The sequence below is a fragment of the Brassica napus genome, chromosome C2, assembly GCF_020379485.1.
Source record: "Brassica napus cultivar Da-Ae chromosome C2, Da-Ae, whole genome shotgun sequence".
Lineage (NCBI taxonomy): Eukaryota > Viridiplantae > Streptophyta > Magnoliopsida > Brassicales > Brassicaceae > Brassica > Brassica napus.
Window position 1 is genome coordinate 6,874,796 of NC_063445.1, and position 27,195 is coordinate 6,901,990.

At 33.0% G+C, this 27,195-nt stretch overlaps 4 protein-coding genes and 1 long non-coding RNA gene across 5 annotated transcripts; all 5 read right to left on the reverse strand.

Moving 5' to 3' along the window:
• Positions 1–222: 222 nt before the first annotated feature.
• On the reverse strand, positions 223–3,314 carry LOC111213030 (putative L-type lectin-domain containing receptor kinase II.2). Its single transcript, XM_022714691.2, has one exon. It carries the CDS (start codon positions 3,309–3,311, stop codon positions 1,233–1,235), a length of 2,079 nt encoding a protein of 692 aa, XP_022570412.2. The 5' UTR covers positions 3,312–3,314; the 3' UTR covers positions 223–1,232.
• A 4,012-nt stretch (positions 3,315–7,326) lies between these two features.
• Positions 7,327–9,218, reverse strand: LOC125582138. The gene is made up of 3 exons (XM_048748666.1): positions 8,625–9,218; positions 8,410–8,468; positions 7,327–8,263 (listed from the first exon to the last, which is right to left on the reverse strand). Exons 1-3 carry the CDS (start codon positions 9,216–9,218, stop codon positions 7,327–7,329), a joined length of 1,590 nt encoding a protein of 529 aa, XP_048604623.1.
• Positions 9,219–12,735: 3,517 nt separating this feature from the next.
• On the reverse strand, positions 12,736–13,617 carry LOC125582139 (NAC domain-containing protein 96-like). The gene has a single exon (XM_048748667.1). The coding sequence runs from the start codon at positions 13,615–13,617 to the stop codon at positions 12,736–12,738; it is 882 nt and encodes a 293-aa protein (XP_048604624.1).
• Positions 13,618–17,711: 4,094 nt separating this feature from the next.
• On the reverse strand, positions 17,712–18,588 carry LOC106448562 (NAC domain-containing protein 6-like). Its single transcript, XM_048748668.1, has 2 exons — positions 18,240–18,588; positions 17,712–18,142 (listed from the first exon to the last, which is right to left on the reverse strand). The coding sequence occupies exons 1-2, from the start codon at positions 18,586–18,588 to the stop codon at positions 17,712–17,714; spliced, it is 780 nt and encodes a 259-aa protein (XP_048604625.1).
• Positions 18,589–21,327: 2,739 nt separating this feature from the next.
• Positions 21,328–22,238, reverse strand: LOC106357758. Its single transcript, XR_001272350.3, has 2 exons — positions 21,614–22,238; positions 21,328–21,512 (listed from the first exon to the last, which is right to left on the reverse strand). It is a non-coding gene; the product is annotated as an uncharacterized LOC106357758 (long non-coding RNA).
• Positions 22,239–27,195: the final 4,957 nt, after the last annotated feature.

Genomic DNA, 27,195 nt, shown 5'->3' on the forward strand with positions numbered 1-27,195 from the left:
CCAAAATCTAACCCTAAGAATACATACAATACTACAACATATGTTTGCCAAACCTCTAAACCAAAGAATATCATGATTCACTACTTCCACACATCTATCTTGAAAACAAATTAATTTTATCATATCTTAATTTATATCACTTAAAATTGTTTATAATTACATGATTTTTATTTTTCACCCATCAAAATATTTTTTACAAAATTTATAAATTATTTTTAAGATAAACTGGTACCAAACGACTTACAAAAATGTCGTCCAGACGACTTCCAACATCTCAGACGACTTACTGGGGCTATATTCGTAAAAATGGCTTCTGTTCTTTTGTTTGGTCACAAGAGGCTGGACTGTAATTTCACAAGATTTTTAGGTTAGTTTTGCATTTGATTCAAGTTTGGGTATAGGTTTCGGGTTAAAATCAAGTTGTGGGTTAGTTTTGATAAATTCCCCTTACATTTTTCGTGGAATAAAGAGAGTACATATTAATCCGCACAAGGTGCGGACACTGGTGGAGACATTTATTTGGGCCCCCGTCAAATCCACCATCTAGTTTTAATATATAATAAGTGATTTTTCGATGCATAAACACGGATATAAATATTTATAAAATAAATATATTATAAATTTAATATTCTAATTTTAATTATTTGTATGTATGATTTATTTTAATTAATATTATATTTATTTTAATTTAAATGTGCAATTTGAATATATAGTGTCTAGCTGATTTGGTTATTATTTGGGTATATGGAATTGTATTTACTTCTCTAAGTTTAACTATAATATTTTTTAGCTGAAATAAATCAAAAAAAAATTTTGCATTTAGAGTTTTGATTTTGGATATGCAAATTTAGATTATTTAAGCTACTCATTTTGCGGGTTATATTGAACTACACATATTTCTTCGAATCAAGACACAATTACTTTTGATTCTAGTACTCTATTATAAGAGCCATGTGATGCTCAAACCCGATGACAAGGCTTGGCTTCAAACCTGACATGTCAGTGTGCTTCCACAGTTTGGAACAACAACACATCACAATGCAGCCATTTATATCAAGAGTAAACAACATTGTAGCAAAAATAAAAGAACATTTCAAATACACAATCATTCACTGAACAACATTGTAGCAAAAGGAAAAAAAACTGTCAAATATATTACATTCAGTTAAAAGACAGCATTGTAGCAAAACAAAGAAGCTTACTTGTAAGTTTAGCAGCATGTGAAGCAGGCTTCAACGACCACCAAATAGGATTGTAACATCTTCAAAAGAGAAATTAGCTGAAGTGGAAGTGGTTGTCATTTGTGTTACCGTTTCATTGCTTATATTGGGCATACCAAAACCAGTTGTATCAAATGATATGCTCGGAACAGGAACATTCCCTTCCAGATATTGTACTATATGTCTCATACTAGGTCTATTCTCCGGATTGCTCTGAGAACAAAGCATGCCTAGCTTCAAAAGCATCTTGACCTCTTCAGCTTTAAAGTTTCCTTCAAGTTTACTGTCAACAGTAATCATTAAATTATCTCTGCTTCCGCAAGTAGCAACCCACTTCATCAAAATCATTTGCTCAACTGGTCTCTCAGGGTCTACTGGCCTCCTTCCACAAACCACCTCAAGGATGAAAGATCCAAAAGCATAGACATCGGTTTTCGTGGTAGCCACTCCCATTGCAGTAAGCTCAGGTGCCATGTAGCCAATGGTTCCTACCACACGCGTGGCTTCAAGATTCTGGCCACGGTCATGAAACCTTGCAAGCCCAAAATCTCCCACCCTACCATTTAGTTCAGCGTCCAAAAGAATATTGCTAGATTTAATATCTCTGTGTAACACAACTTGCTCCCACTCTTCATGAAGATACAAAAGGGCAGATGCTACTCCCTTGATTATATTCAATCTCTGAGACCAAGTGAGGTCTTTCACTTTTTCTTTATTGAACAAGTAGTTATCTAGGCTTCCATTTGGCATGTAGTCATAAACCAAAAGCAATTCACCTTTGCGTCTGCAGTAGCCAAGGAGCTGCACCAAGTTCTTGTGCCTTAGCCTTCCCATGCTAGCGATCTCTGCTACGTATTGTTGCATTCCTTGTTCTGCATCATGGGAGACTCTCTTAACCGCGATTTGAGTACCGGAAAGAAGTTCTCCTTTGTATACTTTTCCGAAACCTCCGGCTCCAAGTAGCTGACTCTCCTTGAAACCTTTGGTTGCTTTGTAGAGGTTCTTGAAGGAATATCTTTGGGGGATGTACTCTTGTTCCCATTGTTCAAGCACCTCTGCATACTTCCTTCTCTGGTACAGGTACAAGATTCCTCCAAGCATCAAAATTATAGCAATTGACGGTATAGTAGCAACTAGAATTAGTGTTGAGCCTTTAGACTCTGACTCTGGTGGAGAGGGTGGTGGTGGTGGTGCTGAGGGTGGTGGCGGTCGAGTAGGGGGATCCATAACCTTTGAGAGGTCAATGCTTTCTGATTTGCCACCTTTCTTGAAACTCCATGCAAGTATGTATTGGTCACTTTTAACTGTGCCTGTGGATCCAGAGAAACCTACAAACATTGTTTCATTGAAAATCTCTGAAAGATTGATGGGTCTTGACAAGAGAGGCACACTTGGTTTGATGGAACTTGACAAGAGAGGTGAAGCTGGCTTTGGAGTTGGTACTGGAGCCAACGTTACATTTAGTAGCTTCTCTGTTCCATCATAATCTATCCATATCAGAATAGGTTTTTCACTTGCAAGCAGCAGAGTTTTATTCTTTCCCTCTGTAGCATCAAAGTAACTAGCATTGGCATATTGGACGGAGAATATACTATTAACATCAATCCCTACATGGTTATCGCTTTGGTCCAGTGGTTCAGAGCTTTCATTAGTATCAAGCTCTATAGCCAGGATCCGGGTTTCAGTTTTATTGTTATTTGCTGAGTTAAAAAGCCCTAAACCTGAAGTTGCAGTGCCGTTAGCCATGAGGTCTATCTTAGGAGCTACCACAAAAGCCATACCTTGACCGTATGCAGGAGGTTTTGCCAGTGGAAAGATTACAAAGACAAATTGTGTTGAAAAGGAAAATGAACTGGGAGACGAGGCTGTGAAATTCATGGGAGTTTTGAGCATAGCATGCCCAGTGCTAGCCTTTGTATCATTTGTAAGATGCAATGGACCACCGTTGGTATTTGCCATCCCATCAAGATAAAGGTTTGCTTCTCTGAAGTCATACTCCAAAAATTGATACCCCTCTTGTGCCAACACCAAAAGCATCGCATGGACACTAATTATCATCCAGATACCATGTGATCCCACAACTCCAGCCATCTTGACCAGAGATGATCTTCTCTCACACCTTAGTTTGCGAATCTCAAATTCTCCTGCACCTTCTTTTCCATGAGAATTGTGTTTTTAAAACTGCAGAAAAGTCAGAGTTGACCTTTACATGGACGACACTATCAAAGAAAAGCTAGAAATGTTCTTTTTCCTTTTTGAATTAGTAGATATACCACAATTCCTTTGTCATCATTTAGACGGTTCTTACAGTTGTGTGGCTTAACTACTTTGGTAGTCCTATCCTCATGACAAGTTTAATTAGGTACAATGGTATGTACTTTTATTTTTCTACATATAATGAGTACTTACCATGTATGTGGCAAGATAAGGTGATTAAATATGTACATTTGTGTTTCGATATATATGATAAGCGTGGTTACATTAGGTTTCAACTAGTCATAGTTGATCATATGTGTTCAGTTTGGATATATATTTTATGTGAACATGGTTATGCTACATATGTGCACATATCTCTTGTCCTAAGCATGGGTTAAATCATACGAAACATTAAAAATCAATAAATGCTAGTTGTATGTAGTTTAAGTTCTTTGACGTGCTCAAGGTCAATGATGCTGACACTGTTTCAAAATAGGTTTATGTATGAGTAATTTAGAATCAGCTTGCTTCTCTTTATTCTTTGTTTGAGTTGAAGAAGTCCCCACAGATGACAATAGAGCTCTTCTGACCTACTTTGCTTGGAAATTACCTCTCTTTGACACATCAGATAAGATATTTTGACTCGCCACAAAACAAAACGTATACTTGCAATGAAAGCAACCAGAAGAAACGTCTTTAAGTTCTTTTCAAGTGATAAAAAAATTGACAAGAATACCACAAAACTGTAGCTTCCACTCTTCATTTTCGTCAGAGTAGTCATCCAATTCTTCTGGTAGAAGTTTGGTCACGATAACAGCTTCTAATCCATTCTTGTGTATTTATCCATGAGACTTCCACTTCCTGTCTCACCTCCATGGTTTTTGTGATAACTATTCTCGGACTAACCAGCTTGTTAGCCTTTCTGTATAGACTGCACCGTTAACTTCTCTTCCAAGCAACTCAAAGTTTAATAACCACTAGAGATTGACTCGAGCACTAGCAGGGGTGTTTATTTTTGTTTTTTTTTTTTAATATTTATTTATTTTTAAATGATAACATCTATTTTTAAAATTTACATGTATTAAATAATTGTTTACTATGACATTAATAAACAAAATACTTTAATAGTTTACATTGTGTAATTTTATTTTGAATAATAAACCGTCAATTGTATCATCCATATTTTAAAATATAACCCGTGCATCTTCACATTTTTTTCTGAATCAAAAATTGATGATAGGTATAGTAAAATTATTTTATGTACTAAATCTATCATGTTAATTTTTTGTTTATACAAACATTTATCATATTGAATTTATGTTTTATGGTTGTTTAATTTGACAAAAATATAATAAATGATAAAAGTTAAGATTAGGCAGTTTCTTAGTTGTATTAAAGTGTAATTAAATAGTTTTTTTAATTAATAATCGATTTAGGAAATGATTTAATAAATAAGAAAAGCCAAAATATTTAATGTTAGACTTCTTAATTATTTCAGTGGCATGGACTTGTAAATAAATAGAAAATTTTAGGGTTATTTTTTATTTGTACTCTCAGACGAGAAAAGTATCGCCGGCCGGCGGAGTGGGCTTCCACAGCCACCGTCGGTCCGGTTTAGTTTCTGTTTAAGCCTTCCTCTTCTCTCATTTTAGTTTTGTTTGTAATTTTCGGTGGTTCTCCGGTTCCGGAAGGTGGAAGCTTTGACAGCTCCGTCGCCGCCGGCTTTGTTTCCGAGAGGTAGAGACTTCCATAGCTCTGCTATCGTCGGCTTTTGTTTCCGGGAGGCGGTGGCTTTGTCAGTACCGCTGTCGTCGGCTTTTGTTCCCGGGGGGTGGTAGCTCCTCTAGTATCGCCTTCTCCGGTTTTGTTTCTTTGGCTCCCGGTTTTTATTCTTTTTCTTCTCGATCTATGAGTCTGCACTTCAAAGACTCTCTGCCTCTTGATCTATCATTTGAAACTGCTGCATGGATGTCGGAGGTAATGGATTGATTGTAGGCGTTTATTTGTTCGAGTGATATCATAGATCTGTGTTGGTGTGTGGTGAACCGTTTGGCTTGGGTTTCCGACGAGATCTCGATGTGTTAGATCGATGAATGCTCTCCGATGAAGGTTCTCGAGCGGTGAAGGTCGCACAGTCTCGATCTGGTGGTGTGCGACGCCGTTGACGTCGGTTAGCTTGGAGAGACTAGGGTTTCCAGTTTCTGGGCTGTGGGGTTTGGACTTTAGGCCCGTATGTGGTTTTTTCTAGTTGGGCCGAATGTTTGGGCTTTTTATTGTAATGTTTTCGGATGGGCTTTGACCCTTAATATTAAATATTCAGAGGAAAAAAATATATATATAGATTTGGTATAGCTTGGTCAAGATTTTCTACTTTGTTTCCTTGACCAATATTTTAATGACTAATTTATATCTCTGCTTACTGATTTGTGTTTGTGGGCAGCTGATAAAATGAAAAAGATTTATATACTTCTCTAAATTTTACAATGCTATAAACAACTTACTACACCGTAATTTACAAATTACAACAACCCAACTCAAGTGAATACAAGAACAACAAAAGAGAAGAAGTAGACCAATTGTTTCTAAGGCAAACACTCTCTTACACCAGTACTGCATTATGAATTCAATTTAAAACATGCAGAATAATAAAAGAGAAAAAGACAAAAATAGCACTAAATCAAGTTTATGTTCTCAAACTAGCACTCAAGGTCAAAAGTCACAAAAATAGCACTTAATGTTTTATCAAAAGTCACAAACTTAGGGTTTAGAGTTAAAGGGTGGGGTTTAGGATTTAGGATTTAGGGTTTAGGGTTTAGAGTTTAGGGTTTAGGGTTTAGATTTTAGGGTTTAGGATTTAGGGTTTAGGGTTTAGGGTTTAGAGTTTAGGGTTTAGGGTTTAGAGTTTAGGGTTTAGGGTTTATGGTTTAGGGTTTAGAGTTTAGGGTTTAGGGTTTATAGTTGAGAAATGAGGTTTTGGGGATAAGATTTCAAATTTTGAAAAATAAAAAAATTAAAATTTTCAAATGATAAACTTAAAAAGGTGCTATTTTGGTCATTTTAGTTTTTGAATGCTATTTTTGTGATATAAACTTAGAAATGTGTTATTTTGGAGATTTGCCCATAATAAAAGTACGTAGCATTGTAAAGGTCATATCATTGACCTACTAGTAATTCATGCAGTTGTATTGTAGCTAACTTATTACCCAACTATTCACAAAACGTATGAATTGATTCTCTTTGTTTAATGAAAAGAGTTAATCACATAATTGAAACTATTTTACAAACAATAAAGAATAACTTTGAGAAACATTAAGAAGATTTTCAATAAGTGTTCACACTTCTTGTGTTTGTACATGAAAACTAAAAGCTTTCGGTGGAGTTGGAAAGATGTTCAGCAAGCTCTTGGTTCATCACTTGATATTCATCTTCATCATCATCCACTTCTATTGGTAGAGATTTATCGCCAGGCCTAGCTGGAGGATCACTAGATTGAGAAAGAGCGGACATTGGTGGCTCTTCTTGATCATCTTTCTCCGTTGTTTGTTGATCATCCAATCCCGTTCTTGCGAATCTGTCAACGAGCTCTCCAGTCCCATCTTCTTCTGCGTCATGTGTCCCCTCCACGGCTTCAACTTCTTCATCCTTAGAATTGCTTATCTTGCGAATCTTGCACAGGACCAGTTCTTGAAACGTATTTTCGTCCGGTAGCGAATACTCGTACATAATCCAGCTACTATTGCTCCCAGGAACAACAGCAGAAGTACCGTCTCCTCTCTTCTGCCTCTTATTTTTTATTTTTTTTTTGGTAAAATGTTAAATTTATACCATTTTCGCTTTTTGAATGTTGCATACAACTTATTTGAGAGAAAAGAAAACTAACCAACCTAGAAACTCAAAAAAGGATCAACCCTCAAGGGGGTTGGGTACAAGAGAAATAGTACTGGAGAAGCGAAGGCGAGTGGTCCGGTGATGGAAAGGAGATGAGGCGATCTCGGAGCAGACGGTCTTGAGCATGACGGAGCCCAGCAGCTGAAGTAGACGTGGAGGTGAAAATCCTGGCATTTCTTTCCCGCCAGATCAGGTAGATGGCTGTCTGGAACATAAGCTTGATCACTGGAGCTGAGAGTGAGGAAAGCCGACGGTGAATGATAAGAGCAGCCACAGAGTGAAGATCCAAAGGTGTAGCTGCAAGGATTTGCTGTGAGAAATGCTTCCAGATGCCGGAAGAGAAGTCGCATTCAAAGAAAAGATGGTGATGTGTCTCTATACCGGAGGAGCATAAGACACAGTCAGCAGGGACATTTAATCCCCATCTTCTCAGTCGATCCCGAGCCGGCAGTCTCCGCAAAAGAGCAAGCCAAGAGACAAAAGCAGTACGTGGTATATTCTCCTTAAACCACACAACCTTAGACCAGTACACCGGTGGTGACCTCTGTCTGATATGTTCCCAAGTTACCTTGGAAGAGAATTTAGGTCCAAAACTACCATCAGCTTTGCGCCAAAGAAATTGATCCTCACCTTGAGATGTTGAAGGAACAGGGACTGTGGTCAAAACAATCTGAACAGTTTCAGCCTCCGGTGACCTTGCTGGTGGTACGCGCCATGAGCCATTGCTGGAAGCCTCGCAAACCAGAGCTGATTTCCTGATTCTGAGCATGCGGGGACCGCTTTCACCAAGAACTGAAATCAGAGGCCCCAAGAGTGTCCAAGTATCAAACCAGAAGGTTGAGGTTGAACCATCATTGACTGAGCAGCGCATAAAGTCATTTAGTAGAGGCTTGAGTTGGATCATGCTTCTTACAACAGGGGACAGCCTTGGTGAGTCTTGGGTGAGCCAATAATTTTTCCTACCAAATACATTAGATTTCAACCAAGCAACCCAAAGAGAACCAGAGTTCGAAAATAAGTTTCAGGCCTGTTTAAGCCTAAAGACCAGTTGGGAATCCTCAAGAAGCCTTATGCCCACCCCTCCCTCTGATTTAGGACGACATACATCCCTCCAAGCAACTCGTGAACCAGCGGCTGATGAAGTTTTGTTCTTCCACAGGAAGGCTGCACACATGGAGTCTATTTTTGCATGAAAGCCTTGGGAAGAACGAAGACAGCACTCCAGAAATTGACCATTCTGTAGATTACCGAAGCCACCATTCTGATTTTTCCGGCAAATGATAAGTATTTTACTGTCCAAGAGTGGAGTTTCCTTGTTACCTTGTCAATAAAAGGCTGAAGAGTTGCCATTGTAATCCTAGAAGAATTCAGTGGAAAATCAAGGTAACGCGTAGGGAAAGAACCTCTGGAAAAACCCGATAGGTCAGCAAGGACTTGGGCTGCAATGTCCTCATACCCTCCAAAGAAAATTTGAGATTTCTCAGGGTTAATACTCAACCCACTGATCTGCTTAAATTTTTTCATGACAGAGCATATCCCGGTGAGAGACCAGCGAGAACCATTTGAGAAGATAAGCAAGTCATCTGCAAATAACAGATGGGTTACCTTCGGGCTTGAGCACTTCGGGTGAGGTCTGATTCTGCCACTGTCCGCAGCTTTGACCAGAAGGCTTGAGAGAGCTTCCATGACAAATAGGAATAGATAAGACAAGAGAAGGTCTCCTTGGCGTAGCCCCTTCTTTCCAGGAAAGAACCCTGCAAGCTCTCCATTAATTGCCACAGAGAACCTAGGCGATGAGATACACTCTTTGATCCAACATCTGAAGGTAGGAGGGAAATCTTGTGCTTCAAGGAGTTTCATTACGAAGTCCCAAGAGACAGTGTCGAAAGCTTTCTTAATGTCAACCTTCAGCATTGAGCTTTTCTCACAACTTGCTTTACCATAATCTCTTATCAACTCCGAAGAGAGTAGAACATTAGAGTTTTTCGCTTATTGTTGTCGCTTTTCGTGAACTTTAGAGTTTGCTTTTTCCCTATGATGGTGTTCTTTTTTTCTTCGTCCTCAATATATTTTTTAGCGTTAGGCTTCCAACTCCCACCATCGTTGTCCCCGGCGATCCTCCGCTTTGAGTTCCTACCACGACCAATGTTCTTCACTGACACTTGAGTCCTCGTCACGAAATAAAACCACTCGTTCTTCCTGAACAAAGGATGACTGGTATGGTCCAGCAACCATGGCTCCTTATCGTAAACGTTCTTCATAACGATGAAGTCTTCACACTCTTCATCTTTCGACTTGGGTTGTGGATACGTTTCTAACTTGGGTAGTAGATAATATTTTATGAGTTCTTGGTCTTCGGGATCAAAGTAAAGTCCTCCATCTTCATCGTTATTGAACATGGTTTCGTCAGGATCATAGTAAACTCCTCCATCTTCATAGTTATTTGACATCGTTTTAAGGGTTTAGCTCTCAAGTTTGATTCTACAAAAGTGACGTTATAACCTATTGAGTTGTACGTATATATATACTACTAAGGCTATTTTAATTTTCTAAAGAAAAATTCAGAGGATTATCCTATCATCGATGCAGTTTCCTATTACAAAAACACGGTTTGTTAAGAGAATCAAGAAGATAATGTTATGATAGATCATATTGATAGATTTGTTTTATGGAATATAATGTTCTTTATATAAATTATGAAGATAATGTTATGATAAATCATATTGATAGATTTGTTTTTATGAATAATTAATTATATGATAGATCATATTTTATCAATAGATCGTATATAAATGTTCTTTTTATGAAGATAATGTTATGATAAATCATATGTTGTTAATCGTATATATGTAGATTCCGTTAGGCAAGGAGTGAGCATTCGGGTCTTCGTTCAAGTTCGGTTCAGGTATTTTGAGTTTTTGGATATTTGGGTTTAATCTCATAGGTCTTATCTTGAAAACTTTTCAATTTTTATACTATGATTCACTACATTCACTCATCCGTGTTTAAAACTTTTCATTTTTACTATATCTTAATTTATATCATTTACAAATATTTATAGTTACATGATTTTATTTTTTCCCCATCAAACTATTTTTAATAAAATTTATAAATTATTTTTAAAATCAATAATATGAGAAGACTTCCGGGGGTTATTTTTAAAAATTATAGAATATTCCCGAAGGTGTCATTATGGATTTTTTCAATAAATTTTTGACGGATAATCTTGGCGAATTTCTTTGGTCAAAAATTTCTGATGAATTCCTGACGAAAAGGGTTTCCCGACGCTAGACTGACGAATACTTATTCGTCGATAATCCTGAAGCTGGAATAACTCAGAAAGAGAGTGGCGCCTAGCCGTTGAGAACGTCTATTATCTTTATAGAGGGATCGAGAATGGCCTTTTCTAACGGATTTGTTTCCTAGGAATACGTATGTGGGGGAATCAAATGTTTTCTTGTAGGGTTTAAATGGTGATATGGAGAATTAAGGAGAATAATCAATTCCCATTAACTCCTTAAAAATTACACCATTTATAAGAAACAATTGCTGCTATAATTACTTGTCATTTCTTAAATTTTAAGGAACTATAGAACTAAAAAGTTCCTTACCAAAATTGATATGGAACAAAATTAATAAATATTCATTTTTATTTCTTTAATTTCGTTCCTAGTCATTCTTTTCCTACTTATTTCTATTCCTATTTTAAAGGTCACCACGTTGAGTCATAGTAAAGTGGTCCAGAGAGAATATATTTGGATATATTCCAGATATTGTGTTTATCTATTTTATAATTTATTTAGGCATTTATATTTTAGGGAGAATTTGTCAAAAATGACTTAAAACTTGATTTTAAATGTAAAAAGTAAATTCACACCGAATCTGCAAAACTAACCCAAGAAGATAGTGAAATTACAATTATCTTTTTATGACCAAACAAAAACTTGTATACACTTTTACAAATATAACTCTGTGAAGTCTTCTTTGTGGTTAGTGAAGAATTCTTTGAGAAGACTTCTCTTCTCGGGTATTAGATCTTAAAAATAATTTATAAATTTTATAAACAAGATTTTGAATGGGGGAGATTTGAAATCATATAATTATAAACATTTCTAAATGATGTAAATTTATATATACTAAAATTAGATTGTTTTCAATATAGATGAGTGAATGTAGATTGAGTCATAAAGTTTTTTATTTAGGGTTTGGTAACATATGTTGTTATAGTATTGTTTGTATTTTTAAGTGTGGATTTTAAAATATTAACTTTAAAAATAAAAATAAATCTGACCTACATGTATTTAGTTTTGTGTATATTAAACACTTTATAAGTTGATTTTAATTTTAATGAATTGTTTTTTGCTATTTAGTTAGTTATTTGATTGAATTAGGGTTTGGAAGACTTACCAGAAGACTTCTGACATATAATGCCATTCTAGAAAACTTCGTTTCCGCCTAAATTTTAGTAGAATTTAGGTTTTTTGCCTAAAGTGAAGTCTTCTCATGAATTAGACCTTAAAAACAATTTTGTAAATTTTATTAAAAAAATATTTTGATAGGGAAAAAATTGAAATCATTTAATAATAAACATTTCTAAATCAAGTAAATTTATATTTACAAAAATTGAATTATTTCCAACATAGACGAGTGAATGTAGATGAGACAACTACTTCATGTCTCACCTCCATGGCTTCTCTTATGATTATTCTCAGACTAACTAGCTTGTTGGCTTTTCTGTATAGACTGCACTGTTGACTTCGCTTCCAAGCAACTCAATGGTTATAAACCCTTCTGTACAGCTTGGTCAAAATTTTCTTTTTTGTTTCCCTCGCCAATATTGTTATGACTAACGTATTATATCTGTTTACTGATTTGTGGTCGTGGACAGTTGAGGTTTAGACTGACCCGACGGCCCATACCATTTATTTCTTAAGATGGTAAAGATTTATATAATTTCCGAAATTTTACAATGCTATAAACAATTTGTTACACCGGAATTTACAGATTACAACAACCCAACTCAAGTGAATACAAGAACCAACCAACTCAAGCGAATATATGCTATCAAGACGACCTAATACAAGGAAAAATAGAACTTAAACAACAAAGGAGAAGAAGTAGACCAAATTTTCTAAGGCAAACACTCTCTTACACCAGTACTGCATTATGAATTCAATTTAAAACATGCAGAATAATAAAAGTACGTAGCATTGTAAAGGTCATATCATTGACCTACTAGTAATTCATGCAGTTATATTGTAGCTAACTTATTACCCAACTATTCACAAAACGTATGAATTGATTCTCTTTGTTTAATGAAAAGAGTTAATCACATAATTGAAACTATTTTACAAACAATAAAGAATAACTTTGAGAAACATTAAGAAGATTTTCAATAAGTGTTCACACTTCTTGTGTTTGTACATGAAAACTAAAAGCTTTCGGTGGAGTTGAAAAGATGTTCAGCAAGCTCCTGGTTCATCACTTGATATTCATCTTCATCATCATCCACCTCTATTGGTAGAGATTTATCGCCAAGCCTAGCTGGAGGATCACTAGATTGAGAAAGACCGTACGTTGGTGGCTCTTGTTGATCATCTTTCTCCGTTGTTTGTTGATCATCCAATCCCGTTCTTGCGAATCTTTCAACGAGCTCTCCAGTCCCATCTTCTTCTGCGTCATGTGTCACATCCACGGCTTCAACTTCTTCATCCTTAGAATTGCTTATCTTGCGAATCTTGCACAGGACCAGTTCTTGAAACGTATTTTCGTCCGGTAGCGAATACTCGTGCATAATCCAGCTACTATTGCTCCCAGGAACAACAGCAGAAGTGCCGTCTCCTCTCTTCTGTCTCTTATTGTTGTCGCTTTTAGTGAACTTTAGAGTTTGCTTTTTCCCTATGATGGTGTTCTTTTTTTCTTCGTCCTCAATATATTTTTTAGCGTTAGGCTTCCAACTCCCACCATCGTTGTCCCCGGCGATCCTCCGCTTTGAGTTCCTACCCCGACCAATGTTCTTCACTGACACTTGAGTCCTTGTCACGAAATAAAACCACTCGTTCTTCCTGAACAAAGGATGATTGGTATGGTCCAGTAACCATGGCTCCTTATTGTAAACGTTCTTCATCACGATGAAGTCTTCACACTCTTGTTTTGACTTGGGATGTAGATACGTTTCTAACTTGGGTAGTAGATGATATTTGATGAGTTCTTGGTCTTCAGGATCAAAGTAAAGTCCTCCATCTTCATCGTTATTGAACATGGTTTCGTCAGGATCATAGTAAACTCCTCCATCTTCATAGTTATTTGACATCGTTTTAAGGGCTTAGCTCTCAAGTTTGATTCTACAAAAGTGAGGTTATAACCTATTGAGTTGTACGTATATATACTACTAAGGCTATTTTAATTTTCTAAAGAAAAATTCAGAGTATAATCCTATCATCGATGCAGTTTCCTATTACAAAAACACGGTTTGTTAAGAGAATCAAGAAGATAATGTTATGATAGATCATATTGATAGATTTGTTTTATGGAATATAATGTTCTTTATATAAATTATAAAGATAATGTTATGATAAATCATATTGATAGATTTTGTTTTATGAATAATGCTATGATAAATCATATTTTGTTAATAGATCGTATATAAATATTCTTTTTATGAAGATAATGTTATGATAAATCATATGTTGTCAATCGTATGTATATGAAGATACCGTTAGGCTAGGAGTGAGTGTTCGGGTCTTCTTCGAGTTCGGTTCGGGTATTTTGAGTTTTTGGATATTTGGGTTTAGTCGTTCTTATTTGAATTTTATAAATATCGGGTTGGATTGGTAAATAACATTTTGGATTCAGATATATTTTATATCTCTGTAGGACTCATTTTGAATTCGGATTTATTTCATGTATGTTAATATTGATTCAGATTCGGATAGTTTAGATATTATATAAAAATTGCATAGAATGAAGTATTTAAAAAACTTATTTAAAATTTAAACACTTATTTTGGATACAATTCATTTTTTTATTCAGATATATTTTATACTACCCTACATAATCCATTCTGTATTTTACAGCTCATACAGAATATGTATTCAGATTTTTTGGTTCGGTATTTTGTTTGGATTTCGTTAGACTATGAGTGAGCGTTCGGATTTGGAAAAAGTTTTTCTGGAATTTTCGAGGAAATCCCGACAAAATTTTTAAGAAACAAAAATAATGACTTCTAAAACAAAAAAAAAATGAATTCTGTCGGGAATTTTTAAGGATATCCCAACGAAATTTTGGCGAAACAAAAAAAAAAGACTTCTAAAACAAAAAAAACATGAATTCCATCCAGAATATTCAATGGAAAAAAAAATATGACTTTCGTCGAGAATCAGTCAGAAATTCCCGACGGATTTCCAAAGAAAGAAAAAAAAGACTCAATATAACAACTTAGGGTCTTGAAAATATAAAAATTAAGGGACTAACGGTTTCAATAAAATTACCAGATAATATGGTAAGTGTAAAAACAAGTTTGGACGAGTACACAAACAATATTATTTTCAAGTAACATCACCTAAGGATATAACTCAATTGTATCATAAAGTTCTAGTTAACATCGTATATATTGATAGATTTGTTTTATGGAATATAATGTTCTTTATATAAATTATGAAGATAATGTTATGATAAATCATATTGATAGATTTGTTTTTATGAATAATTAATTATATGATAGATCATATTTTATCAATAGATCGTATATAAATGTTCTTTTTATGAAGATAATGTTATGATAAATCATATGTTGTTAATCGTATATATGTAGATTCCGTTAGGCAAGGAGTGAGCATTCGGGTCTTCGTTCAAGTTCGGTTCAGGTATTTTGAGTTTTTGGATATTTGGGTTTAATCTCATAGGTCTTATCTTGAAAACTTTTCAATTTTTATACTATGATTCACTACATTCACTCATCTGTGTTGAAAACTTTTCAGTTTTACTATATCTTAATTTATATCATTTACAAATATTTATAGTTACATGATTTTATTTTTTCCCCATCAAAATATTTTTAATAAAATTAATAAATTATTTTTAGAATCAATAATATGAGAAGACTTCCGGGGGTTATTTTTAAAAATGATTGAATATTCCCGACGGTGTCATTATGGATTTTTTCAATAAATTTTTGACGGATATTCTCGACGAATTTCTTTGGTCAAAAATTTCTGATGAATTCCTGACGAAAAGGTTTTCCCGACGCTAGACTGACGAATACTTATTCGTCGATAATCCTGAAGCTGGAATAACTCAGAAAGAGAGTGGTGCCTAGCTGTTGAGAGCGTCTATTATCTTTATAGAGGGATCGAGAATGGCCTTTTCTAACGGATTTGTTTCCTACGAATACGTATGTGGGGGAATCAAATGTTTTCTTGTAGGGTCTAAATGGTGATATGGAGAATTAAGGAGAATAATCAATTCCCATTAACTCCTTAAAAATTACACCATTTATAAGAAACAATTGCTGCTATAATTCCTTGTCATTTCTTAAATTTTAAGGAACTATATAACAAAAAAGTTCCTTACCAAAATTTATATGGAACAAAAGTAATAAATATTCATTTTTATTTCTTTAATTTCGTTCCTAGTCATTCTTTTCCTACTTATTTCTATTCCTATTTTAAAGGTCACCACGTTGAGTCATAGTAAAGTGGTCCGGAGAGAATATATTTGGATATATTCCAGATATTGTGTTTATCTATTTTATAATTTATTTAGGCATTTATATTTTAGAGAGAATTTGTCAAAAATGACTTAAAACTTGATTTTAAATGTAAAAAGTATAATTCATACTGAATCTGCAAAACTAACCCAAGAAGATAGTGAAATTACAATTATCTCTTTATGACCAAACAAAAAGTTGTATGCACTTTTACAAATATAACTCCGTGAAGCCTTCTTTGTGGTTAGTGAAGTATTCTTTGAGAAGACTTCTCTTCTCGGGTATTAGATCTTAAAAATAATTTATATATTTTATAAACAAGATTTTGAATGGGGGAGATTTGAAATCATATAATTATAAACATTTCTAAATGATAAAAATTTCTAAATGATGTAAGTTTATATATACTAAAATTATATTGTTTTCAATATAGATGAGTGAATGTAGATTGAGTCATAAAGTTTTTTATTTAGGGTTTGGTAACATATGTTGTTATAGTATTGTTTGTATTTTTAAGTGTGGATTTTAAAATATTAACTTTAAAAATAAAAATAAATCTGACCTACATGTATTTAGTTCTGTGTATATTAAACACTTTATAAGTTGATTTTAATTTTAATGAATTGTTTTTTGCTATTTAGTTAGTTATTTGATTGAATTAGGGTTTGGAAGACTTACCAGAAGACTTCTGACATACAATGTCATTCTAGAAAATTTCGTTCCCGTCTAAATTTTAGTAGAATTTAGGTTTTTTGCCTAATGTGAAGTCTTCTCATGAATTAGACCTTAAAAACAATTTTGTAAATTTTATTAAAAAAATATTTTGATAGGAAAAAAATTGAAATCATTTAATAATAAACATTTCTAAATCAAGTAAATTTATATTTACAAAAATTGAATTATTTTCAACATAGATGAGTGGATGTAGATGAGACTACTTCGTGTCTCACCTCCATGGCTTCTCTTATGATTATTCTCAGACTAACTAGCTTGTTGGCTTTTCTGTATAGACTGCACTGTTGACTTCTCTTCCAAGCAACTCAATGGTTATGAACCCTTCTGTACAGCTTGGTCAAAATTTTCTTTTTTGTTTCCCTGGCCAATATTGTTATGACTAACGTATTATATCTGTTTACTGATTTGTGGTCGTGGACAGTTGAGGTTTAGACTGACCCGACGGCCCATACCATTTATTTCTTAAGATGGTAAAGATTTATATAATTTCCGAAATTTTACAATGCTATAAACAATTTGTTACACCGGAATTTACAGATTACAACAACCCAACTCAAGTGAATACAAGAACCAACCAACTCAAGCGAATATATGCTATCAAGACGACCTAATACAAGGAAAAATAGAACTTAAACAACAAAGGAGAAGAAGTAGACCAAATTTTTCTAAGGCAAACACTCTATTACACCAGTACTGCATTATGAATTCAATTTAAAACATGCAGAATAATAAAAGTACGTAGCATTGTAAAGGTCATATCATTGACCTACTAGTAATTCATGCAGTTGTATTGTAGCTAACTTATTACCCAACTATTCACAAAACGTATGAATTGATTCTCTTTGTTTAATGAAAAGAGTTAATCACATAATTGAAACTATTTTACAAACAATAAAGAATAACTTTGAGAAACATTAAGAAGATTTTCAATAAGTGTTCACACTTCTTGTGTTTGTACATGAAAACTAAAAGCTTTCGGTGGAGTTGAAAAGATGTTCAGCAAGCTCTTGGTTCATCACTTGATATTCATCTTCATCATCATCCACCTCTATTGGTAGAGATTTATCGCCAAGCCTAGCTGGAGGATCACTAGATTGAGAAAGACCGTACGTTGGTGGCTCTTGTTGATCATCTTTCCCCGTTGTTTGTTGATCATCCAATCCCGTTCTTGCGAATCTTTCAACGAGCTCTCCAGTCCCATCTTCTTCTGCGTCATGTGTCACATCCACGGCTTCAACTTCTTCATCCTTAGAATTGCTTATCTTGCGAATCTTGCACAGGACCAGTTCTTGAAACGTATTTTCGTCCGGTAGCGAATACTCGTGCATAATCCAGCTACTATTGCTCCCAGGAACAACAGCAGAAGTACCGTCTCTTCTGTCTCTTATTGTTGTCGCTTTTAGTGAACTTTAGAGTTTGCTTTTTCCCTATGATGGTGTTCTTTTTTTCTTCGTCCTCAATATATTTTTTAGCGTTAGGCTTCCAACTCCCACCATCGTTGTCCCCGGCGATCCTCCGCTTTGAGTTCCTACCCCGACCAATGTTCTTCACTGACACTTGAGTCCTTGTAACGAAATAAAACCACTCGTTCTTCCTGAACAAAGGATGATTGGTATGGTCCAGTAACCATGGCTCCTTATCGTAAACGTTCTTCATCACGATGAAGTCTTCACACTCTTGTTTTGACTTGGGATGTAGATACGTTTCTAACTTGGGTAGTAGATGATATTTGATGAGTTCTTGGTCTTCAGGATCAAAGTAAAGTCCTCCATCTTCATCGTTATTGAACATGGTTTCGTCAGGATCATAGTAAACTCCTCCATCTTCATAGTTATTTGACATCGTTTTAAGGGCTTAGCTCTCAAGTTTGATTCTACAAAAGTGAGGTTATAACCTATTGAGTTGTACGTATATATACTACTAAGGCTATTTTAATTTTCTAAAGAAAAATTCAGAGGATAATCCTATCATCGATGCAGTTTCCTATTACAAAAACACGGTTTGTTAAGAGAATCAAGAAGATAATGTTATGATAGATCATATTGATAGATTTGTTTTATGGAATATAATGTTCTTTATATAAATTATAAAGATAATGTTATGATAAATCATATTGATAGATTTTGTTTTATGAATAATGCTATGATAAATCATATTTTGTTAATAGATAGTATATAAATATTCTTTTTATGAAGATAATGTTATGATAAATCATATGTTGTCAATCGTATGTATATGAAGATACCGTTAGGCTAGGAGTTAGTGTTCGGGTCTTCTTCGAGTTCGGTTCGGGTATTTTGAGTTTTTGGATATTTGGGTTTAGTCGTTCTTATTTGAATTTTATAAATATCGGGTTGGATTGGTAAATAACATTTTGGATTCAGATATATTTTATATCTCTGTAGGACTCATTTTGAATTCGGATTTATTTCATGTATGTTAATATTGATTCAGATTCGGATAGTTTAGATATTATATAAAAATTGCATAGAATGAAGTATTTAAAAAACTTATTTAAAATTTAAACACTTATTTTGGATACAATTCATATTTTTTTATTCAGATATATTGTATACTACCCTACATAATCCATTCTGTATTTTACAGCTCATACAGAATATGTATTCAGATTTTTTGGTTCGGTATTTTGTTTGGATTTCGTTAGACTATGAGTGAGCGTTCGGATTTGGAAAAAGTTTTTCGGGAATTTTCGAGGAAATCCCGACAAAATTTTTAAGAAACAGAAATAATGACTTCTAAAACAAAAAAAAAAATGAATTCCGTCGGGAATTTTTAAAGATATCCCAACGAAATTTTGGAAAAACAAAAAAAAAAGACTTCTAAAACAAAAAAAACATGAATTCCATCCAGAATATTCAATGGAAAAAAATATGACTTTCGTCGAGAATCAGTCGGAAATTCCCGACGGATTTCCAAAGAAAGAAAGAAAAGACTCAATATAACAACTTAGGGTCTTGAAAATATAAAAATTAAGGGACTAACGGTCTCAATAAAATTACCAGATAATATGGTAAGTGTGAAAACAAGTTTGGACGAGTAAACACACAATATTATTTTCAAGTAACATCACCTAAGGATATAACTCAATTGTATCATAAAGTTCTAGTTAACATCATATATACTGATATAGATGATTAACAGAATTCAAAGAAAAGTTTTTAAAATTGATTTTAAGGGTTTTGTTAGTGTGTGGTTATAATAAACCTTTATCTACTGGATGTATAACCAACATGGATTCTCGATAAAAAAAAATTTCCTGGTCTTAAATTACAATACGTCGGGAATTTACGACGAATTCCCGACGGGTCATATTTTCGGGCCGACCAATGAAATACATACACATTCCCGACAGATACCATCGGGAATCCGAAAAAAATACCGGAAATTTTGAACACCAAAATTTTTTGTTACAGCAGAAATAAAAATTTTTGACGGATTCTTGACGAATATTTTCCATTGGGAAATTTCAAAACATATCAAACACACCTTCTTTCTCATCTACTACCTCTCTCTATACAATCACAAACTCCCCTCTCTCGCCATTCTCTCCCAAAATTGACTCCATCCCATAAAATCATCTCTAAATCATGTAACTTTTCTTTTTAATGAGATTGTTAGATTAAAAACATGTTAGGTTGTTGATTTTAGATAGATTTGAAAGTTAGATTTAGGGATTTTGAATTTAGATTTTGGATTGTAAGGTGGTTTTTTAAGATTTTGTTGTTTGTGTTAAGTTTTGTTAGTTTTAGGAATAATATTTTATGTTTATTAAATTAATAAGATGTTTTTCAATAAACTGATTATTACATTTTAAACTAACATATTAATTTTTAAACGCTTTTATAAACCATTTTTTAAATTTTCCACATGAAAAAACGTACTTACAAATGTTTTAATCACTACAAGAAAAGTAGAGAATAGCCACTATTTTTTTTGTAGCTATCGCTTAATTTTTATGGCTATTTCACCGTTAGCTTCGGATAGCTACAAAAACAATTCGTTGACTATAGGTTTGTGGTTATTAGAAAAATGTGGCTATTTGTAGATCTGTATCCGCGACTCGGCCACAAACGATATTTGCGGCTATTTTGCCACAAAAAGCCACAATTAACCATAGCAAAGTTTCTACTGCTAGCCACATTCATAATTGTGGAATTTGAGACAAATAGCCACAACCGATTTGTAGCTCTGCTAGCCACAACATTGTCACAAAATAAGTTGTTACTATTATTTCTATAAATAGCCACAGACTTAATTGTTGATGTCATGATGCAAATAGCCACAATTAAATTTTGTAGCTATAGTTTCATAATTTTTAAAGAATTATTTATCATTTTTCTATTATTTAATTTTAAATTGTATTATATTAATTTTTTTGGAACCAATTTTTTTTTAAACACAATAATTAACTATATCATTCAAAATATCATTACAATTTTAAGCTAAAGAAATATTTACAGGTATATTAAAAACAAATATACAAATATATATTATGCAGTTGCTACCGGAACTTCTTCTTCAGCGAGCCACCCCACGGCTCCTCCTCTGCTTATGATTTTTGTCACTGCTCTTCATCGGAGCTCATTTTCTTATGAATCCCTACAGCCATGAGTTTTGTCCTCGTCTTCTTTCTCCAGCCGCGAGCTTCGTTATCGTCGTCTTCCTCCAACCATCAGCTTCGCCGTCCTTATCGTCGTCTTCCTCAAGCCATGGAATTCGTCAACATCTTCCTCCTTCCAAGTTTACTATTCATGGAGGATAAAGAAGAAGAAGTCATAAGTGATGATAACTGAAACCAAAAACAGAGAAATGTCAATTGATGAACAAAATAGTTAGATTGGGTAACAATTTTCAGAGATTGATAAGCAATGGAGTGTGCTGGCTTGAAAAATCTGCCGATTGAGACCGAGACAAAGTTGAAGGAGATAAATGAGAAAGAGGGAAACATGTTTAGATTTTGTTGTTGTTGTTCTTGTAATTGAGGAGAAGATGAGAGAGAAGTGTGTTTCTTAAAGGAGAGAAAAGAAACGAAAGAGACAGAAGAAAAGTAAATCAGTTGTGGTCCTTAGATCATCTAAAATCAATGGTTGATATTGATTTGAGAGTGATCCATGGTTTTGTTTTTCAACCAATCAGAATTTAGTTTATTTTTAATGACTTGCGCTTCTTCTTTCTTTTTGTTTTGTTTTTGTTCAACACGCTTCTTCTTCTTTTGCATCTTTTTTTTTTTTAAACATTCTTCTTTTACATCTTACCTTTTGAATTTAGTTTTCATTATATAATTCATTAATTTAGCTTCAGTTAAATTATTAGTTTAGAGAAATTATTGGATTTCCTAACTAATGGCTGTGTTTTAATTTTATGATTTATTGTTTAATTTACTTGATTGGTATTTTAAAAGCTAATGTGTATGATATAAGATTTAAAGTGTATGCACTTATGATATAGGATTTGAGAGTTAAATTTAAAGTTTAAATAGTATATCTGGAAAAAAAACTGAGAAGTATATCATATATTGTAGTTTGGAATAGTATATTTGAACTTTTTCTAAATTTTGAAGTTTGGGGTTTAACCTTGAAGTTTAGGATTTATATTTAATATTTGAAATTAGTATTTAAAGAGATATATATTTGGAAACTATAACTTATAGAGTTATAGTATATAAAGATTAGAGTTTCAAATTTGTGTGTAGAGTTTAATTTAAAGTTTGGTGTATGTGAAGTATATGATTTGGGGTATAATGTTTAGAGTAAAAAGGGTTTGGGGTCAAGGATAAGATTTAAGAATAAATTAAAGTTTGAAAAGATTAGATTGTGATTTATGTTTAAGATATATTTTACGTTTTAAAATATAAGATTTGATGTTTAGATTTATGATTTGGAGTTTGGGGTTTAGGTTTAGAATTTAGGGTTTGATTTGGGGTTTTGATTTTTGATTTGAAGTTAAATTCTGAAAATAATTAAATTTTGAGCCAACACAAAAAGAGAATGAGACAAAAGAGGAAGAACGAGATAGGCACGTGGGTAGGAAGAGAAAGAGATACAAAAAAATCACTCTTGACCCTTAGATTTACTGTTATCAATGGTCAAAACAAGATAAATCTTATCCCCACCTCCCAAATATCAGCCAATGAGAGCTCATGACTTGGATTAAGCTTTTTGTTTTGTTTTCTTTGACTGTGCACTTGTGACTTACTTCTACTAAAAATTGTTTTTTTTCTCTTTTTTTCCCTTTTTGTTGTTCTAATTTTTTTATTTATTAGATTATTTTAACAAATTTAGTTTATAATTAGTTTTATCAGATTGTTTTAAATGTTGAATTTATAGCTTATGATAAGAAATTGAGGAAATATGGAATCAATGTTAGAGAAAAAAGAGATGATTAAGGTTAAGTGATAGTAATTATAAGAAATTGGATTTGAATTTAAATTTGAAATTTTAGATTTGTGACTTGGAGTATATGTAGGGTTTGGTGTATAGTATTTGAGTTATATATTTAACATTTGAGATTGATTATTAAAAATGATTAATGTTTAGGTTTAAATTTAAGATTTGAGGTTAAATTCAAGATTTGATGATAAAATTTTATATTTTAAGTTTTAAAATATTAAAAATTTATATTTTAAGTTTTAGAATTTGAATTATGGAGGCTAATTAGCGACCGATTTGCAACTATTTAATGTGCTTGGCATATATAGTTGGAAAATAGTCGTCAATTAGCGACTTTTGGTGACTACTACTCAATATTGTCAAACATATACACTCTGTCATAAAATTACTATTCAAACTTCTCTTTTTTTATTAAGAACATCTATTACAATAGTTATAACGTTGGCAATCTATAAATTAATATTTTTCATGCCTCTTGTTTTCCTTTTAAAAAAAATCCGATCTAAATAAGTGAATTCAAAATTTGATCCGCCTATACACTACAAAAATTGAGACCAGATAGTTTATCTAAAACTAAATAACATAATGAATAGATAATGTAACCAAACAACATAGTAATGTACAATGCATATGTAGTGTCTCGATATTATGAAAATTGATTCGATTTTAATATTATATTTGAAAAAAGGATTTTAACATTTCATAAAAAAATGGCATCACTTATATATATATATATATATATATTTAGGAATGATATGTGCATCTACATGTTACACTCTTTGTTACGGATAGCCACAAAATATTTTGCAGCCATGTTTTTAAGTGGCCACAAATAACCATAACTAAGTTCGTAACTGTTTTTTTTTTAAATTTTGTAGTTAGTTTAAATATTTTATAATTGTATTTCTCCGGATAGCTACGGCCATAGTTGTGGCTATATTAGCTACGAATTATACCGTGGAAAATTGTGGAAATCTACTTCCACAATTTATATTGTAGCAAATTGTGGCTTTGGGTCTTCTAATAGCTACAAATCAAATTTTGTAGCTAAATAGCGACAAAAAGTTACAAAATAGTCACAAAAATTTGTTGTGGCTATTTTATAGATATTTTGTGGCTTAATTTTTCTCGCCGCAAAATATTTGTGGCTTACTCGTGGCTATAAACAAGTTTTCTTGTAATGAATATATAAAAAACGTTTTTTGAATTATTATTTTTTTGTCAGAAACATAAGGAGACTCATGTAGATTCTGCAAACCACATTGCTAGTTCCGCATCCATATGAACGACAAACGACGGTTGTTTCCTTGCACTGCGTGCTAGACTGTCCGCCTTTGAGTTCTGCGTCCGTGGTATATGAATAATCTCTGAGCTATTGAAACTTCTCTTCAAAAATATTATGTCTTCCAAATAACTTGCAAATGCTGGCCACTCATCTGGTTCTGAAACCATCTTCACCAACTGAGAATAATCCGTTGCAAATGTAACCGAGAATTGTTTAAGATTCCTCATGCATTCCATTGCCCATATGAGAGCCTCTATCTCTGAATGTAGTGGCGACTGACACGCTCTTGTATTCCTTGCTCCCATTAATCCATCAAAACCTTCCAAGGTACTATACCATCCTTGCCATGAATATATATCCTGATTTTTCCAAGTCCGTCCGTAAAGCACCATCTACTTGGTATAGTCGGTACTATCGATGGTACGGGTAATTGAGTATGATTCATTCCATGTGTAGGAGATTTTTTTGCTTCAGCCTAAAGTAACGATTCTGTTTCTGTCAATTTGAGAGTATCTCTCAGATCCATATACAAATTACTAAATAATTTATTGTTTCTTCCTTTCCATATATACCATAGAATCCATGCAAATTGATAATCTTCCATTTCCGGAGAGACTCTCCAAAATAAATGATTCATATTGGTAAACAGTGATTGAGTGGGGAATATATTATGTTATCATAAAAACGTAAAACAACTGTTCTTAATAATTTTTTCAGACTATGAAAACTTTTTTATGATTTTTCTTCGATTTTAAAAATATATTTTAATATTTTTAAAAATAAATTAAAAACGCTTTCGATTTTAAAAATATTGTAATTATTTTTGAAATATTTCTACAATTTTTTTAAAAACTTTTACAAAACTTTTTAACTTTTACATTTCTTTTATAATTTAGAAAAACGTTTTTCAACTTTTTATTTTAAAATATTAATATAATTTTTTAATTTTTTAGTATAGGATGTGTTAGTTTTATTCATGATTTTAATTAGAAGTTTAGTTTATATTTTTTGTTATTTGTATATTTAAATTTTTTAATATTGTAAATATTTTTTGGTTTCTGTATACTTTTACTATACTTTAAAAGGATGTTGTATATTTTAATATAATTTTTAAATATTAAAAATATATTTTTAAAAATGATTGAATATTCCCCATGGTGTCATTATGGATTTTTTCAATAAATTTCTGACAGGTAAATTCCCGACGAATTTTCGATAGAATATCCTCGGCGAATTTCTTTGGTCGGAAATTTCTAATGAATTCCCGATGAAAAAGGTTTTCCCGACGCTATAGTGATGATACTTATTCATCGATAATCCGGGAATAGCCTTTTCTAACGGATTCCTGATGAGTACGTATGTGGGGGGGAATCAAATGCTTTCTCTAAGAAGATTTCTCTTCTCATGTATTAGATCTTAAAAATAATTTATAAATTTTATAAAAAAAATATTTTGAAGAAGGGAGGGGAGGGGATTTGAAATCATGTAATTATTAACATTTCTATATGATGTAAATTTATATTTACTAAAATTGAATTGTTTTCAATATAGATGAGTGAATGTATATTGAGTCGTGATAGACTTTGGTCTAGGGTTTGGTAACATATGTTGTTATAGTATTGTTTGTATTTTTAGGTTTAGATTTTGAAATCTTAACTTAAGAAAATAAAAATAAATGTGACCTACATATGTTTAGTTTTGTGTATATTAAACACTTTATAAGTCAACTTTAAGTTTAATGAATTGTTTTCAGACAATGATGCCTATTCTCAGACTAACTAGCTTGTTGGCTTTTCTGTATAGCCTGCACTGTTGACTTCTGTTCCAAGCAACTCAATGGTTATGAACCCTTTTGTAAAGCTTGGTCAAAATTTTCTTTTTTTTTGTTTCCCTGAACAATATTGTTATGACTAACGGTATTATATCTGTTTAGTGATTTGTGGTCGTGGACAGTTGAGGTTTAGACTGACCCGACGGCCCATACCACCAAAATTTTATTTCTTAAGATGTTAAAGATTTATATAATTTCCGAAATTTTACAATGCTATAAACAATTTATTACACCAGAATTTACAGACTACGTATTACGGATATTATATCCACATCGAAAATTCTAAGGGAACTTAATTAATATACAAAAGGTTAGGGCCAATCCACTAATTACCAATTGGTTTTAAGTTGGACACTCATAATAAACCCAAATCTAACATGGTATCAGAGCTCAGATCCTAAAATATCATAAACCCCTAATTAATAAAAAAAAACCTATCCGACCAGGTATAAAGGTCGTACTTAACCCTTCCCGACCGGGTGTAAAGATCGTAATTAACTCGATCTACCAAGTATAACTGTCTTAAAGTTTCAAGATTTCTGTTTGATAAGAGCCATCATCTCGAGAAGGGGTATTACATATATTATATCACACATCAGAAATTCTAAGGGAACTTAATTAATATATAAAAAGTTAGGACCAATCCACTAATTACCAATTGGTTTTAAGTTGGAATAATTAATATATAAAAAGTTAGGACCAATCCACTAATTACCAATTGGTTTTAAGTTGGAAACTCGTAATAAACTCAAATCTAAGGCAACAACCCAACTCAAGTGAATACAAGAACAACCCAACTGAATAATAGAACTCAAACAACAAAAGAATAAATACACCAATTGTTTCTTATTTTAAGGGCAAACACTCTCTTACACCAGTACTGCATTATGAATTCAATTGTAAACATGCGGAATAGTAAAAGT